Source organism: Mya arenaria, chromosome 10 (genome assembly GCF_026914265.1).
Source record: "Mya arenaria isolate MELC-2E11 chromosome 10, ASM2691426v1".
Classification (NCBI taxonomy): domain Eukaryota; kingdom Metazoa; phylum Mollusca; class Bivalvia; order Myida; family Myidae; genus Mya; species Mya arenaria.
In genome coordinates, this window is record NC_069131.1 from 37,581,201 (window position 1) to 37,597,303 (window position 16,103).

The following is a 16,103-nucleotide window of genomic DNA, read 5'->3' on the forward strand; positions in this document are numbered from 1 at the left end:
AGAAGGTTGTCGACCGTTTGAGTATGTACATCTACTTGACAATTTTTAGCAGGATAATAAAAAAAAATCATATCCGTTTTGTCAAGACAGACTGTATATTGTTTACCTGTCGGCTGCTTACAGAAAATAAGATTGTTATTCTGCTGAAGGTATTTCATCATAAAACATCAAGATGTATCTGCAGGAACAAGTTGTTTAAAAATGCTCTCTTACTCCCAAATAAGATTTACCACAAATAATAATATTGTTTTAATATTCCAAAAAGGATGAATAAATATCGTAAACAATGGTTCTAATGAAGGAAACTGAGTTTCATTTGAAAGAAATGCACAGAAAACACAGTATTTTTACCTTACGAGACTATAGTAGACCACAGTAAATATTTTAGCATTCACCAATCATTTAATATTTTTGCGAAATACACGGTTACAATCTTGTTATCAGTAATAAATATTTTCCATAAATGCATTATTTAGTAAGTAGTAAAAGGTTTATCGCTCCAAAATGATGTTTGTTATACATGTGTATGCATTGATTTTGAATGAGTGCCACTTTAAACAACTACTTCAAGACCACTTCAGATGTCAATTGGTCCAATTTCCAAGAAAACAACTTTCTGTTGTAACCATGATGGGAACAGAAAATGCCTCTATGTTCTAAGTTGCACTTACCTGCATTTTTTGCCAAGTTTCTGGGTCATATTTCCGAATATAATTAAAGTAGGTCGTCGACGATGATGTAGCGTTTTTTTCAAATGCTCATACTTTTTATTGTTATACGTCATTTGTTTACGTAAAAAACTTAGGGTAAGCTGTTTGCAAATGCACTCAGAGATGGGTTCGAGGGCAGGGGGGGGGGGGGCGTACGCCGCCCATTGAAATTCGTCGATGATGCCACTTTCATGACTTAAATAATCATCATTTTTAGTTTTGAATTAGTACAAAATCACATTTATTTTCCCTCTGAAGTTCTCAAACATCCTTTTAGGAGAAAGATGCCCCCCTGATCTCTGCACCCCGACCCACACTAACTTGAAATCCTAGAACCGCCACTGAGACGTTTAACCATATGAAAATAATAAACTTACAACGATAATCCCGCCTGAATCGATATGTATTTTGCTTCCTGCAATAACCAAACATGACGTCACAAACACGTGGTATATCCACACTGTACATAATTACTTAGATGATATAACGAAATATTTCTTGAACCTGATGTCAAACCCATGCTTGCAAATTTTGCACCGGATTACTTATATTATGGTAAATAAGAAGATATTTGTGTCTTAAGCTTTTGCGCAGGAAAATCGAACACGATCCATATGCTGGCTGACATCATTTGTAAACACGTTTCCGCGATCGTTCAAACATCTGCTATCAAGACAACACTTTTTCAATACGTGTGTGATTGTTTTGAGATAATTGTTCTATTTATAGCCCGAATTGCTGACTCATTCAACATGTACAACGATTTTCTTGATTTTATCTGTCTTTCTTCGGAGGTTATATTGGATAAATTCGCTCGTTAACAGCGATCAGCCTTTAATGTTTATTTTTGGCATTTTTTATACCGACATTAATTTTCCACGTTTAACGTTTATTTTTTTCCCTTCAAACCACTGCTTTGTATGTTTACAATATTTAGTGTTATATGCTAACCGATAATTTGTTTAGAAGAGGCGATGAATGATTTTATTTAATCTCAGATAAGAGACGTACTATTCTTGAATGTTTATGTTAGAAAAAAATATTTAACTAGACTAAAATGTCTTCGTTCTTCGAGAACATGCGTTTTGTTCACATGTTATAAAACTATTTAATACGCAGTAATTTTATGGTCATATATCATTGACCTCATTCACTCTATTGGTCAGTTATTTATAACAAGTAATCCGATTAGCTACATCGTTCTTAGATCCAATTAACCCAATATTGACATAGTTTTCCTTATAATTGAGATCTGTTCTATTGTGTGATATTTAATTCTTATATGACTGAATTGAAGGCAACGATACCAAAAACAGTTGATTCTGGGGAAAGGTGAAGGAAATAATGTCGAAACTGTCAATCTGTGTGAGTGCAGCTTAAAGTAGTAATCAACACGAACACGTTCCCGTACCGGTAGCCTTTCACAACCTCTTTAATACAGTTACAAATCGATATGTCGAAGTCGTTGTGACCTTGGGAAATACTTCGAGATAACGAACATTCGATATAACCGAAATTAAAAAAGACACGTCTTATCACACCCAAATTGTTCGAAAAACAAACTAGACATAACCGGAAAATCGAGATAAAATTATTTGACATAGCGAGTTTCGACTGTATTTACATTTTGAAATAAATAAGTTTTTGTTGTTGTGATGAATGATTTTGATTATGATGATCCGAATACAGTGTCTCTGGTTTACATCCGGTTGTTTTTATTCGTTTCCGGTTAAAGTAATAAAATGTTCTCCTCTTTACCTAAGATTCGGATAATCTATCATTTTATTGCATGAAAATGCTGGAAATTATATCTAGAAAGTCGGAAGCTGCAGAAAGAACTGCGTATATATAATTAATTCCCCGGTAAAATGATCTTACTGGGTTTGAATTCCTAATCAACCTAAGCGTGCATTAAATACTGGAAATGATAACAATTGATTTCGTATCCCCTGGAATGCAAAATTCCATCTAACTTTGAAATGATAAAATATGTGTTCTATTCTGAGGGTATTATTCCTTTGGGGACAAAACTTTATTGTGATCTGTTACGTGATGTAAATTCTGATATAGGAAGAAAATTGGTATCATTTTTCACAATATAAGATTGTGTTGTGTTCGAAAACTATAAAAGTGAAGTACTGTGTCATTAATATACAAGTAAAAGAAGTGTTTTGCTTCAAACAATATATATATTATAAACATACACAACTACTTAAGTATTTTAATTACTGACATGAATTAAGTTTGATATAATTTCCAAAAATATATTGATTCGATAGGGCAACTATAAAATAATTGCTAGATTTTCATCCCCGCCCGCCCTCTCTTTTTCCCGCTTCCCCTAAAATTATGTAGACTTAAATAAAATATTGATCTAGGGCCAGTATTTGCGTATCGGTTCGGTACTTTCCGGGTACGGCGTTTATTCATATGATCATATCCAGTGTGTGTATACCACGTGATAGATTGCGTCATAAATGCCACGTCGGAAGGCAAAATTTTGCTTCGAATGAAGACTTGAAACAAAGATAACTTCACTATTTCTTAACCATTTGAAATGAAACATGGCGCAGTCTACGCCGTTTACGGAGCACCGCCTTCGGTCTTTTACCAGAGTATGACTAAGAATTTAGTGTCTTAAAACACTTCGACAAACCTTTTCACAATACGGCCGTCTGACGGAGCACTGTCAAAACATTTTGGAAACAGGTTTGTCGAGGTGTTTGATAAAATTAATCACCTTATCAAACTTCGTTTATAAAACAAAAGCGGGGCTCTTTAAGCGGCATAGACTGTCCTTTGTTGTTGTTTTTTTTAAATGGTGTAGTTAAATCTTTGATTTAAGTCTTCATTTTAAGCAAAATGCTGCCTTCAGACGTAGCATAAATGACGTATTTTATCACGTGGTATGCACACACTGATATCTACGGTATCCATGTATTACGTTCGTGTTCGTGTTTCGTCTAAAACACGTGCATCAATTAAGTCTATATGCAATAAGAAAGGTCATGAACACATGGTCAATGGTAAAACAGTCATCTGAGTAAAAAATAAACATAAAATGTCACCTTGCGCAGCCATTTAAAATTGGATGAAAATCAAGCAATTAATTTATACTGGCCTAGTGTTTAATGAAATAAAATATAAAACATATTGAGATAAAGAACGGTTTGTAGCAAAGATTTAAATGACATTCTCCTTGCATTGATTTTGCATAAGGCCTTCGGAGAATGAGACTTAACGAGGTCGTACATTATCATTAATATCATATATGTATATATATGAGCATTTCTTGATCAAAGATGTTCTTTCCTGTCTGATTACAACCTTTACCGTCAATGTTATCGTTCATGTCACAAAAAATAAACCGTATATGTCATACCTTCATCATTTGTCACATGTTTTTGCCGTATATGTCAAACCTTTATCATTTGTCACAAAAATAAACCGTATATGTCATAACTTCATCATTTGTCACATGTTTTGCCGTATATGTCAAACCTTTATCATTTGTCACAAAAATAAACCGTATATGTCATACCTTCATCATTTGTCACTTAATCAAAATATTGAATTATATAAATAAATATACATGAAAACTTAATTTGTAAGCAACTTTTATAACTGTTATAGGATAATCTGTTTTCTTATGGTTGCGTTCATAATGATTTCAGTACGTACAGAAATGGGTATTTGAACTATATATTTATATTTGGAATCACTGTGTAATGCTTTTTATATAGGTTGTATACGTTATTTTCGGATAAGCGAATGGCATTTGTGAAGACCTTAACGAACTAACTGTCACTAAATAGAAGTGCTTCTGGTTCGGGTTTCCCGACCATACCTTCGAAATAGGCGCCAATCCTTCATCCTATTTGTCCATTGATAAAAAATTAAGTGTGTGTTTAATTATGCAGTTTAAAAACCTATCAAGTTTTATAAAGAAGATTACTTAAATGCCATTTTCTAGTGATGACAATTACGTTTTAACATTAAACCTCATAAATAAAGCTTACCTACCCTACCTGTTTTTGAAATTGATGTAACCCTAACCAAACTATTATATTTTTTGGCCTAGTGTAGAGATTATAACAAAATATTCTCTGAGGTACACATTTCGTACCAGGAACCTTGTCCATGATTGTTTACTTTTTGTTTTGAACATATACCTGCCAATCATTTCTGTTGTTTTGGCACAGTTCTGAGAAGTTCTTCCTGACTTCGAGGTACTTATTCAACCATAGAGAGAACTTCAAAACAAAAACCCGTCAGGATTAGCAATGCAGATTGTCTGATATTGAAACTTCATGCCAACGCCCAAAGTGTTTGGAGTTTTTTCTATGTAAATTAAGACATTATTATATAATTGAAATCGTAGGTAAGGTTCTCGTTATTTGGGGTAGTGCGCACCTGGCCGTGTTTTGCGCGCATTATCTATTTTAATATCCTAGATAACTTGTTTTTCCCTGACCGCTCAAAGGTGGTAACAAGCATGTGTGGTCTATCTGAGTTGTTATGTGTCCCTTGTTAAGTGGCGTTTAGGCCCTATCCTTGTGCGGCTTAAAGGTTTGACTACTGAGATTTCCCTATAGTTTTTAGTTAGCTTTTGAGTCATTTCCTTGTGCATCTTTACATTGCTTATAAACATTTGACTACTGGACCTGTCCGTGTATTTTTCAGTGTGATTTTGGGTCCTGTCCTGGGCTTGTCCCTGTAGTTATCAGTGTGCTTTGAGGGTCTATCATTATGCATCCAAACAGGGGAGGAGAATACTAGGCTTGTCCCTGTAGTTATTAGTGTGCTTTGAGGGTCTATCATTATGCATCCAAACAGGGGAGGAGAATACTAGGCTTGTCCCTGTAGTTATCAGTGTGCTTTGAGGGTCTATCATTATGCATCCAAACAGGGGAGGAGAATACTAGGCTTGTCCCTGTAGTTATCAGTGTGCTTTGAGGGTCTATCATTATGCATCCAAACAGGGGAGGAGAATACTAGGCTTGTCCCTGTAGTTATCAGTGTGCTTTGAGGGTCTACCATTATGCATCCAAACAGGGGAGGAGAATACTAGGCTTGTCCCTGTAGTTATCAGTGTGCTTTGAGGGTCTATCATTATGCATCCAAACAGGGGAGGAGAATACTAGGCTTGTCCCTGTAGTTATCAGTGTGCTTTGAGGGTCTATCATTATGCATCCAAACAGGGGAGGAGAATACTAGGCTTGTCTCTGTAGTTATCAGTGTGCTTTGATGGTCTATCATTATGCATCCAAACAGGGGAGGAGAATACTAGGCTTGTCCCTGTAGTTATTAGTGTGCTTTGATGGTCTATCATTATACATCCAAACAGGGGAGGAGAATACTAGGCTTGTCCCTGTAGTTATTAGTGTGCTTTGATGGTCTATCATTATGCATCCAAACAGGGGAGGAGAATACTAGGCTTGTCCCTGTAGTTATTAGTGTGCTTTGAGGGTCTATCATTATACATCCAAACAGGGGAGGAGAATACTAGGCTTGTCCCTGTAGTTATTAGTGTGCTTTGATGGTCTATCATTATACATCCAAACAGGGGAGGAGAATACTAGGCTTGTCCCTGTAGTTATTAGTGTGCTTTGAGGGTCTATCATTATGCATCCAAACAGGGGAGGAGAATACTAGGCTTGTCCCTGTAGTTATTAGTGTGCTTTGATGGTCCATCATTATGCATCCAAATAGGGGAGGAGAATACTAGGCTTGTCCCTGTAGTTATTAGTGTGCTTTGAGGGTCTATCATTATGCATCCAAACAGGGGAGGAGAATACTAGGCTTGTCCGGGTAGTTTTCAGTGTGATTTTGGGTCATATCCTTGTGTATCATTAACGGGCGTATATGCAGCTGTCAGTATTCTATAGTTTGCCTAATTTATTTCGTAATAGAAAGTGCATTTTACAAACCATAAGTGAGTTCCATTAAAAGAATAATTTAACCTTTACGGGTTTTGTGTTACTTTTGGGGTTTTATTGTGCCATATACCTGAATTCCATTCTGATTATTGGTTTACATCTTGCCCAAAACATAAATTTCATGCTGATTTTGGGTTTTCGTTGTCCCAAATACATTAATTGCATTCTGAGTTTGGGTTTACGTTGTCACAAATACATGAAATCCATTTTGAGTTTGGGTACCAGTGATTTTGTTTGGTGCAATTTATCACCTTCTAAAGGCTTTTTCCCCTTAAAAAGATATGTCCTTTTTCCCACAAAAAATATCATTTTTTTCCCAATTTGATAAAGGCTGATACGTCAATGAATGAATATCATTTAATTTCTTGAAAAATAAACAATATCTTGACAAGACTAACTCTTTCACACCATTATGTATGCTTAAAAAAGTTAAAACATATTATATTAGCTAATTTGGCTAGATTTTGTATTTTTCCCAATTTGGAAGGCACAGGCGGTGAAAAAAATCCAAAATAAATCACTGAAAACTTCCTGCACATTTCTTAGAAGTGCACCGAAAAATGGTTATTGCCGTGCAAATATCTGTTATCAGTTATTGTAATGGAACTTTGGATATAATTCTTTGTCTCCATACTCCATATTTGGGGAAATTACTGAAAATGGATGTGTGTTTTTTTTGCAGAATAACAATATTTATAGATGTGTATAGTCTGTCTCGTGTCTCGTGGCCACAGGCCTACAGACTAAGTACCGCAAATCGAAATCAGAATCAGCTATCTTCAGATCTACTTTTTGACATGGCATGTTAAAAAAATATTGCGCCTGGGTTTGCGCACTTCATTTAAATACGTTCACAAGATTTCAAAGTAAATGTGAAAGCAGGCCGTAGAATCTTAAATAAATCTGGGGGAGGAACCATGGGGAAAATATGATTATAGATAATTACGCAGAAAACGGAAATGTGTTGACTAACGTACCCTGACTTACTTTACCTACAACAAATAGTCAAAACGTCCCCGAGTTTCATTGAGTTAACTAACGAGATGAAAGCAATGTTCATAATTTTATCCTAGTACATATAGGTATATAGGTTACGGTTATGGAACTTGCTAATTGTATTAACAATCATGAATTTACATTATTATTATTATATAAATATTGCATGGCTTCCAGTGTGACAGTACATATTGTCAACTTGAGGGAAATACTGTTACCCGAACACTGTTACATTTATATACATATATAACGATGTTTCACCATTACACAACTTTCATCGTTTATTATGTTATTCTTGTTTGTTTACATTAGCTGTCATTTTGCTGCAAATATCGTTTATAAATAATGCAAACAATGGAAGTTACCAGATTTACAACACATTTTAATAAGCGCTTACCACCTCAGACTTGGGAAACCAAAAACATGTCTATTTTTAGACGCGCGTGCTATGTGACAGTATCATGTCAACTGGTCAAAACGGTACTGTCAGTGTGTGGCAGTACGAAAATGCCCATGCTGGGTAAATGCGAATTTAACATGGGCAGGTCACGTGAGGTATAAAATATATTGATACCCACTTTTCGATAACAGGTTTGGGCCATTCAAAATATTTTTTGGATAAGATTTTCATGGCCTGTGAACAGAATTATAAAGAAAAGAAAAATCACACTTGTCGCGCCTACAGCCTTTCAACACTTTCAGCGCTTTTATTTTTTTAAAACTTTTTGTTAAACTGGGTGACATACCCATGTTCCTGAGACGAAAACTGCATCTTGAACGATAAAGAAATACAAAGTAAAAGATATAAATTATAATGAGGTGATTAAGCACAGTGTAGCCAGGTAAATGTGGAAGCAATTTAGAACAACTGTAGCAGATCTACGTCAATATGCATAGTTCGTGATAAGCCTCTGGCTGTAAGAGTTAAATTTCAAGTGCCAGGTTGTACATCTCCTGGTCGTTTCTTTGAGAAACAAGCATACACGAGAGATTTTAGGATAATTTTGTAAAATGAGAATATAAAGTATAGTGGAAGATGTAGCATACTTACAAGGATTACTAAATTGAACTTTTTTTAATTGTGTGGTTTGCAGACGTAATATTATACAGGGAACATAAGAAAGATACAATGTATAACACGTGGTTACATATCGATTTGGAATGCTAGTATAATGTAGTATAATCTTCGAACTTTTCATTTTCTTGCATATGGAGTTGTTTGCATCAGCTATTTAAGAGAGAAATTCCTATTTTTCTCTGCCTTAAAGGAAATAAAAGAAACACTCCGCTGTCAAATATTTCCTCAGCCGTGCGGCTAATCGACGTCATTGTAGATTCGACACTTGGACACATTGCATACTGATTGTTGTTAAGCAGTCATAGGGAATTCGATCCGAGCGGGACTGCTTACATTCACTGTTAAGAAATTGGTCCTTCATCTAGTTCAAGCCAACGGGGAAACGAGCCAAGCCAGTTCGAGCAAACGGGATTCGACTGACAGTTGTAAAACAATTGATTCCGTGTCTGAAGTAAAGCTCATCGCATATGTGCACTCATACAGCTAGAGCTACATGACAAGCTAATTAACAGATTTTTAGATTATCGTATCTGGGCGTAGCATTCGTGACTTGATTATCTATAAGACGTCCGACCCGGGGCTGTTTTCACTTTTGTTAAAAGTGTTGAAGTAAAATATTTACAACTTATACTTCCAAAACTGTCTTGAAATATTATGCAAACAATTAAAAACATCTCAAACGAATCTGACAATTTGAATTATTGTGACCTCGTTTTGGTATTAGGCCACTTCCGTTAAGGATGACGTCATTTTTCCGGAAACGTAAGAAAACACTGAATGCGTTCAGCATGACGGATGCTATTGAAGAAGGAAATAATGGCTTATCAGTGGAAAGAAAGGTAGGAACAAAATTTAAGTTAATCCTGCCTCATCTAGTCGTTATATAAGTCCGGCGTTTTAGAATTGTTATATATGTGTATTAATAGCTTTTGGGTTAAAAGACCAAAAAAAAGTTTAAAAAAGGTTGTCGAAACGATCAATCTGTAAGGAAACAGCTTTATAGTTCTCCGAGGGCGTTATGAGCAAAGAAGAATATTAGGAGCTTGAAGGGGTGTAGCTAGCCCTCTATTCATTTGGATTCATAATTGTGCTGGTGGAGGAGATGCCCCCTTGGAAAATTTTGAAAACCCGATGATCAGTCTGGTGCATTCTGGGCGTTCTAGGGTGCTTAATTTAGTACTGACTTCTAGACCGATTAAGATCATGTAGTCTAGTACGCATACTGCAACCTTGGCTGATTTTTTTGTCAGAATCATGTGAATTCAGTGGCGTTCTCGCGAATAGGCAGCTACGCGCCTGGCTTGAACGAGCTTTCATTACGGTTCATTTGCCATCCTTATGATTGTTCTCGTATCCTCATTTCCTTTGTCATTTCCGGTAGGTGTTTGGCAATAAGAAGTGATTACTCCTATTTAGCCGTTTTCTTTGAATTTATACCACGGTATCATTAGGTTCTGATTCTGATTCTGGCCAATGACGTAGATACTGCATCAGTGCTGACGTCATGCAACCTCGAGATGTGCTACCAATTAATAGTTGTCCATTCAGCAATATCAAGTTTTATCCCAGAAATTATTTGCTTAGTTTCTCGTTAATAATTTGGTTTAACATGTTTGTTATTTTTATTGTGAGTAAATGAGTAGAAGTCATTTTGTAACCATTGAACATCAATCAAAAGCCGCTTTGAACTTTATGACTGTGTGCCGAGATTATAGATTGTAGCCGAACAAAATACCCCCCCCCCCCACCACACACACACCTTTATCCTCGGAATACGGGATCAACTGGTGCTTATGCTATTATATTCTATATTGCAATAAAATTTCCCATTTGATCAATTGTGTTTGTTTATATCTTGGGTTCAGACATTTGCAAAGTGTAGGTATTTGGAAATTCACAGATCTGCCTCCGTTGGCAAACTTGCACCCCACCCCGCCCACCCCTCCGAACTAGATTTAATCCTTGGTTAAATGTCGTCGTTATAGTCTAAAACGGATCCTCGGGTGATATTCAAATACTTATCTAAATTGGATCTTATAACGATGTAGCTTATCGGATTGCTCGATATAAATAACGGACTTATACAGTGAATGGAGTCAATGATGCATAACCATAAAATTGATATAAGCTGCATATTGAATACCAACCAGCAATACCCAAGTGTACTGAATTTTTAAAAATATAATTTATCTTTCTATTAACGCTTTCTTATTGTTTCCCAGGAAAATCAAACAAGATCTATACTTGTTCTGAGCATTTGTAAACACTTCTCCACAAAATTTCAAACATCGCCTCTCAAGACTAGAATCTTTCAATAAGTTTGTGATCCATTTGAGATAATTATTCTATTTTTACCCCGAATGTCTGACTCACTTCAACTATAAAGCGATTAATCTGATTTTTATCTGTTTTTCTTGAGCGGTTATATTGGATTCGTTCGTTGGAAACTTAGACGAGCGTTTAATGTTTATTCTGGGAATATTTTGTTACCGACGTAAATTGTCCATGTTTATGTTTTTAAGAAGCACCGCTTTGTACATTTCATGTTTTACGTTGCAAATGTTTATTGAAAGTTCAAAATATATTTCGGTCACTATCTATCCAAAATATTTATTTATTTTTTTAATATAAAATCAGGATTTTTTTTCTTCCGTTAATTGCTCATTGTTATGTCAATTGAACGATTAGAATCTTCATTAAAGATGCACTCTTACTCCCAAATAAGACTTACTACAGTCATTAATATTGTTTTAATATTTCAAAAAGGATGAATAAATGTCGAAAACAATGGTTCTTATGAAGCATACCATATTTATTTTGAAAGACATTTTAAGCATTAAACTGGGTATTTCTACCTCTACTATGAGACTATAGTAGACCACAGTAAATCTTTTAGCATTCTGATATTAAATACACGGTTACAATCTTGTTATCGGTAAGTAATATTTTCCATAAATGCATAAATTAGTAAGTAGGTAAAGGATTATAAGTCAAATACTTATGTTTGTTATACATGTGTATCTATTGATTTTGAATAAGAGTGCCACTTTAAAGATGTACTGGTCTTTATATATTACATCACATATATACTCTGATCCTTTTCGTCCACGCGATGGAATTTCACATTGAGTTCTTTGAATCGATAGTAAATTTATTCAAACATCATTCCTTTTTTGATGAATGAGTTTCGATTTCGATAATACAAAAAACCATGTGAATTTTGCTTTACTTCCGTTTGTTACGGATTCATTTCCGGTTGAAGTAATTACAATTTCGCACCATACCTGTTTTTCGGATAATCGATCATTTCATTCCATTGAAAAGCAAGATACCTTTATCAAGTAACCATCGCAAGCACATTATATCACATACCCTTGTACGAATGTGGCACCACTATCGATTTCCTATTAAACGCGCGCGATCATTAATTACTGACAATGATAACCACTGATTTCGTATTTATAGGAATGCGAAACTAAAGCTACCGTTGGAAGCATAGCTTTCTGCGCTGTTCTAAACATGTTTTGTAGGAGGATTTTTTTCTTTGGGGATGAAGTTATTTTTATATTTTATGTCCTTGAAAATCCTGGATAAGAAAAAAACAACAAAACATTTTTTTAATGTTTGAAATCGTACTTTCATGGCAATTATAACACTGAACTGATGTAACATCAAATACAATTATGAATGTATGATGTGCTTCGAAGTATAAATATATATATATATATATATATATATATATATATATATATATATATACAGCAAATGCTTAGAGCAGGTGTGAAGACATGAATAGCTCTCGTGTCATTTCCCTGTGTCGAAACCCGTGTTCTTTTTGAGTCCCCTAGAGATCATGGCCCTGGATAAGCACGCATCAACAACCTCAAACGTGGTGTGAGAGATACACACCTTACCAGTCTTAAAGGGACTAGACACCAGATGACCCCTAAAACGGCAAATACAGTATTTTCTCACAACAAGCATAGGATTATCAATACGATGAGACCGCCAATACAACATTTTACATTAGAACAATATTTTGTTGCTGTCTCATCTGAGTTTACCCGTTTAAAAATAGCGCATTATGTTTTTTCCAGTGTATTGTGTAAACGTCACGTGTCATACAGATACGTATACCGAAGCTATTTTCAGAATTGACTGGCTTTTAAGTGGTAGACAAATCCAGCAAATTTCGAATATGACAAGAACGCAAAAACTGATAGAGAAACACGTGTCGTTGTTAACGTCGATATAAATTTAATGTAAGGTTTTTACTTTTTTCTTGCAGTTGTATCATCTGGTGCTTAGTCCCTTTAAATGTTATTTTTTTCAAATTCCACTTGGGTTTTTAGTCTTCTCTGAATGTCTGTTTTTGGGAACACACTTTGTAGAAAATGTCTGAAATGGCACCATTTGTAAAATATATACAATATAACATGACATGAATTGTAATCTTTTAGAAAAGTAATTATTCAATGTAAATTACTTGTAATTTAAATGTATTTACTTTACTCGATCGATCAATCGAATCAACCGAGACTTCGTGAGAGCAGCCCAAGCAGTATGTCCCCTTTAAAAATGCAATAAACCGATGAAAGGTACTGCGCTCAGAAATAATTTCAGTTTCGCAGGCAAATTATGTCATTAGCAGAAGAAAGATTGCTTTCCGAGTGGATCGGTAGAAGGAAAAAAGAATGATTTCGTCTGTTTCAATTCCGACAGGGTAAAGTTATTGTTTTTTGAGATCCGCTAAGTTTGAGAGAGAATTTTGTTTTAATTTGAATGACAGGCAGGTCAAACTAATTAATACCGGAGCTTGCAATTTCCTTTCCTAGAGTTTATATCGTTAGTGTTAAAGCGGTTAGACAAAATATCTGCAAATAAATTAATTGCACAGAACAAGCTTAGAATTGTAAATACGAGCTATTTTGCGTCCGATAATACAGCATTTAACATGATTAAAACAATATGTTGTTGCTTTCTCAGCTGTGTTTACAAGTTTAAAAATAGAGCAAAACGGTTTCCCAGTTTATAGTGTGTATATTTAGCATGTGAAAGTCACGTGATTAGTACAGATACATGTACAGACGCTATTTTTGTATTAACTTGAACTTACATGGTAGACAAACCAATTAAATTTCGAATTAAAAAAATGTGCAAAAACTGCGAAGAATCCATGTGACCTAAGCGATGTGATACTTCAGTTAGTAAGATTCAATGCGTTGTACACAGCCATATCATTTTATGTAAGTTTTTTACTTTTTCTTTTTTCTTGCAAATGTATCAGCTGGTGCCTAGTCCCTTTAATATATATGTTATTACTTTCGAACTTTTGTCTCTGGGACAATAAAAACGCCGGAATTAATCTAGACTGCTACGGTAATCGACTCGCTATAGGCAGCTCAAATTAAAGCAATAGTAAATAATGGTAGATTTCCTAGAAATCTTCTACCACTAAAATAGATTTCACATTAATCACAATCTAAAACGAATATGGTAAACACCGCATTGTCGTTTCCATGCTTACACTGATTACAGAAATATTGACATAACGTATTTAAAGATGCTAATACCGTAATAAAATGTCTACATGGTATGAAGATGTATCCGCATAATATAATAAAAACCGTCAAAATATATGTACAAAACTACAACGATAAACTGACATAACATAAATATGTTTGTACAGCATGTAAAGCATTTGGTACAGTATGTAATAAAAAAACAACAACAACATAATAATAAAGTTTTAGGACTAGGAAAGACAGTGCCGGCGTTCCATAGAAATTTGATAAATAGACGTTATCTAATTTGCATTAGAGCCAACGTTCATTTGGCAATATTTCGAATGTCTAGTGTCCATCATTTGTCCAGTGCCCATAATTTAATCTGATCAGGAGGTATTGTTTAATTTTGCTTTCATCTTTACAAAACTAGTTTTGGGATTAATGTGAGAATAAGTTCTGGGTTTACCTTACCTCTATAATATTGAATCCATGTATGTGTCGGTGGCAGTTGAAACAGAAAGTCATAAGTGTTGTCATAGCTGTGTTGTCTTTGTTTGATTGGCGTCATCATTGTTCAAATATTTGACAATAAGGCAGAAAGTTTTCAAGATATTCCAATGAAACGTTGTACACATGTTACCAGAGAAAATTCGCGTTAACAGCAAGGCCAATATTCTAGCTGAAAGTATTGTCGAATTATGTCTATTGTTCAAAGAAAGACAAAAAAACAGACGAGAATTGGCGTTCGCTCCGAGACGCTCTTGTTCCAAAATCGGAAAAATCTTAGTGATAAACAACGCTGAATTGCATTTGTATTGAGTCTTTATGCACATACGGGATTTTTGCATGAAATGTTCTTATTAACGCCACAAAAGAGGACAATACTGGCGGACGCAAGAGTCGAAGGTTATGGTAATCCAGTTAAGAATACAAACCCGTTGGGAGAACACCCAAAAGCGGGAATTATTCGACAAAGATTGACATTGTCGGCTGCTGTTGAAGCAAGTGAGAGCACTTTACTGTCTTACATGTGGCTGTGTTACATAATAATGTTTCACTGCTTCATTGAATAGAAACTCTTCCCATAAGAAAGTTTGGCTGTTTCGGTTTCTTAATATGGCTCTTTTCCATAATCATGTTTCATTGCGCCATTGAATAGAAACACTTCCCATTGGAAAGTTTGGCTGTTTTGGTTGCTCAATATCAAAAACAGTTGATGCCCCGTTGGCTAGAACTCGCTTGGCTCGAATTCCTCGTTGGCCCCAACTGGATGTAAAGGATCGATTTCTATAATATACTGAAGATAAGCATTAACGCTTGGCTCGAATATTTCGAGGCTCGAAGTATTTTCGCCGGTCCCTTGGAGTTTGAGCCAACCGGGTTCGACCGTATAGGCTTTAACATATCGTCTGTTGATAACCAAAGGGGCTTAATATAAGCATAATCAAAGCACTGAAAGAGTTGAGAGACTGTAGGTTCGATTAACTTGATTTAACGTTTTTATAATTCTGTTCACTGGCAATAAAATCGAATCAAAAAATATTTTTAGTGACTTCAAACTGTAACCGATAAGTGACTGCCATTACTTAATAAATTAGAATGATGATTTTTGCACAATTAGATAGTTTTATAACAGTAGTTAATAAACCTATTTATACTTTGGTATATGAACATTGCTTTAATCTCGCGAGTTAATTGCTAGTGTAAATAAAATTAAATGAAATATAATGCTGAGACCGTGTTTACTATTTGTAGTAGGTAAAGTAAGGCAGGGTCTTTAAGTTAACACATTTCCATTCCTCCGTAATCATCTAGATGATAATGTTAAATGTTTCCTTCGCTTCATCATTAAGAGTTATTTATCATTTCTCGC

General features: G+C 35.0%; 1 protein-coding gene across 4 annotated transcripts in view; it reads left to right on the forward strand.

The window, feature by feature from the left end:
- Positions 1–16,103, forward strand: part of LOC128206212 (neo-calmodulin-like) — a 181,969-nt gene that overhangs the window by 105,154 nt on the left and 60,712 nt on the right. The window contains exon 1 of one of the 4 annotated variants that reach the window (XM_052908524.1): positions 8,571–9,562. The exons of the other annotated variants lie outside the window; for them this stretch is intronic. Coding sequence (XP_052764484.1) covers positions 9,464–9,562 — 99 coding nt within the window. The 5' untranslated portion in view covers positions 8,571–9,463. Of the gene's footprint in view, positions 1–8,570; positions 9,563–16,103 lie in introns of those variants that run through there. 4 annotated transcript variants of the gene reach the window in all.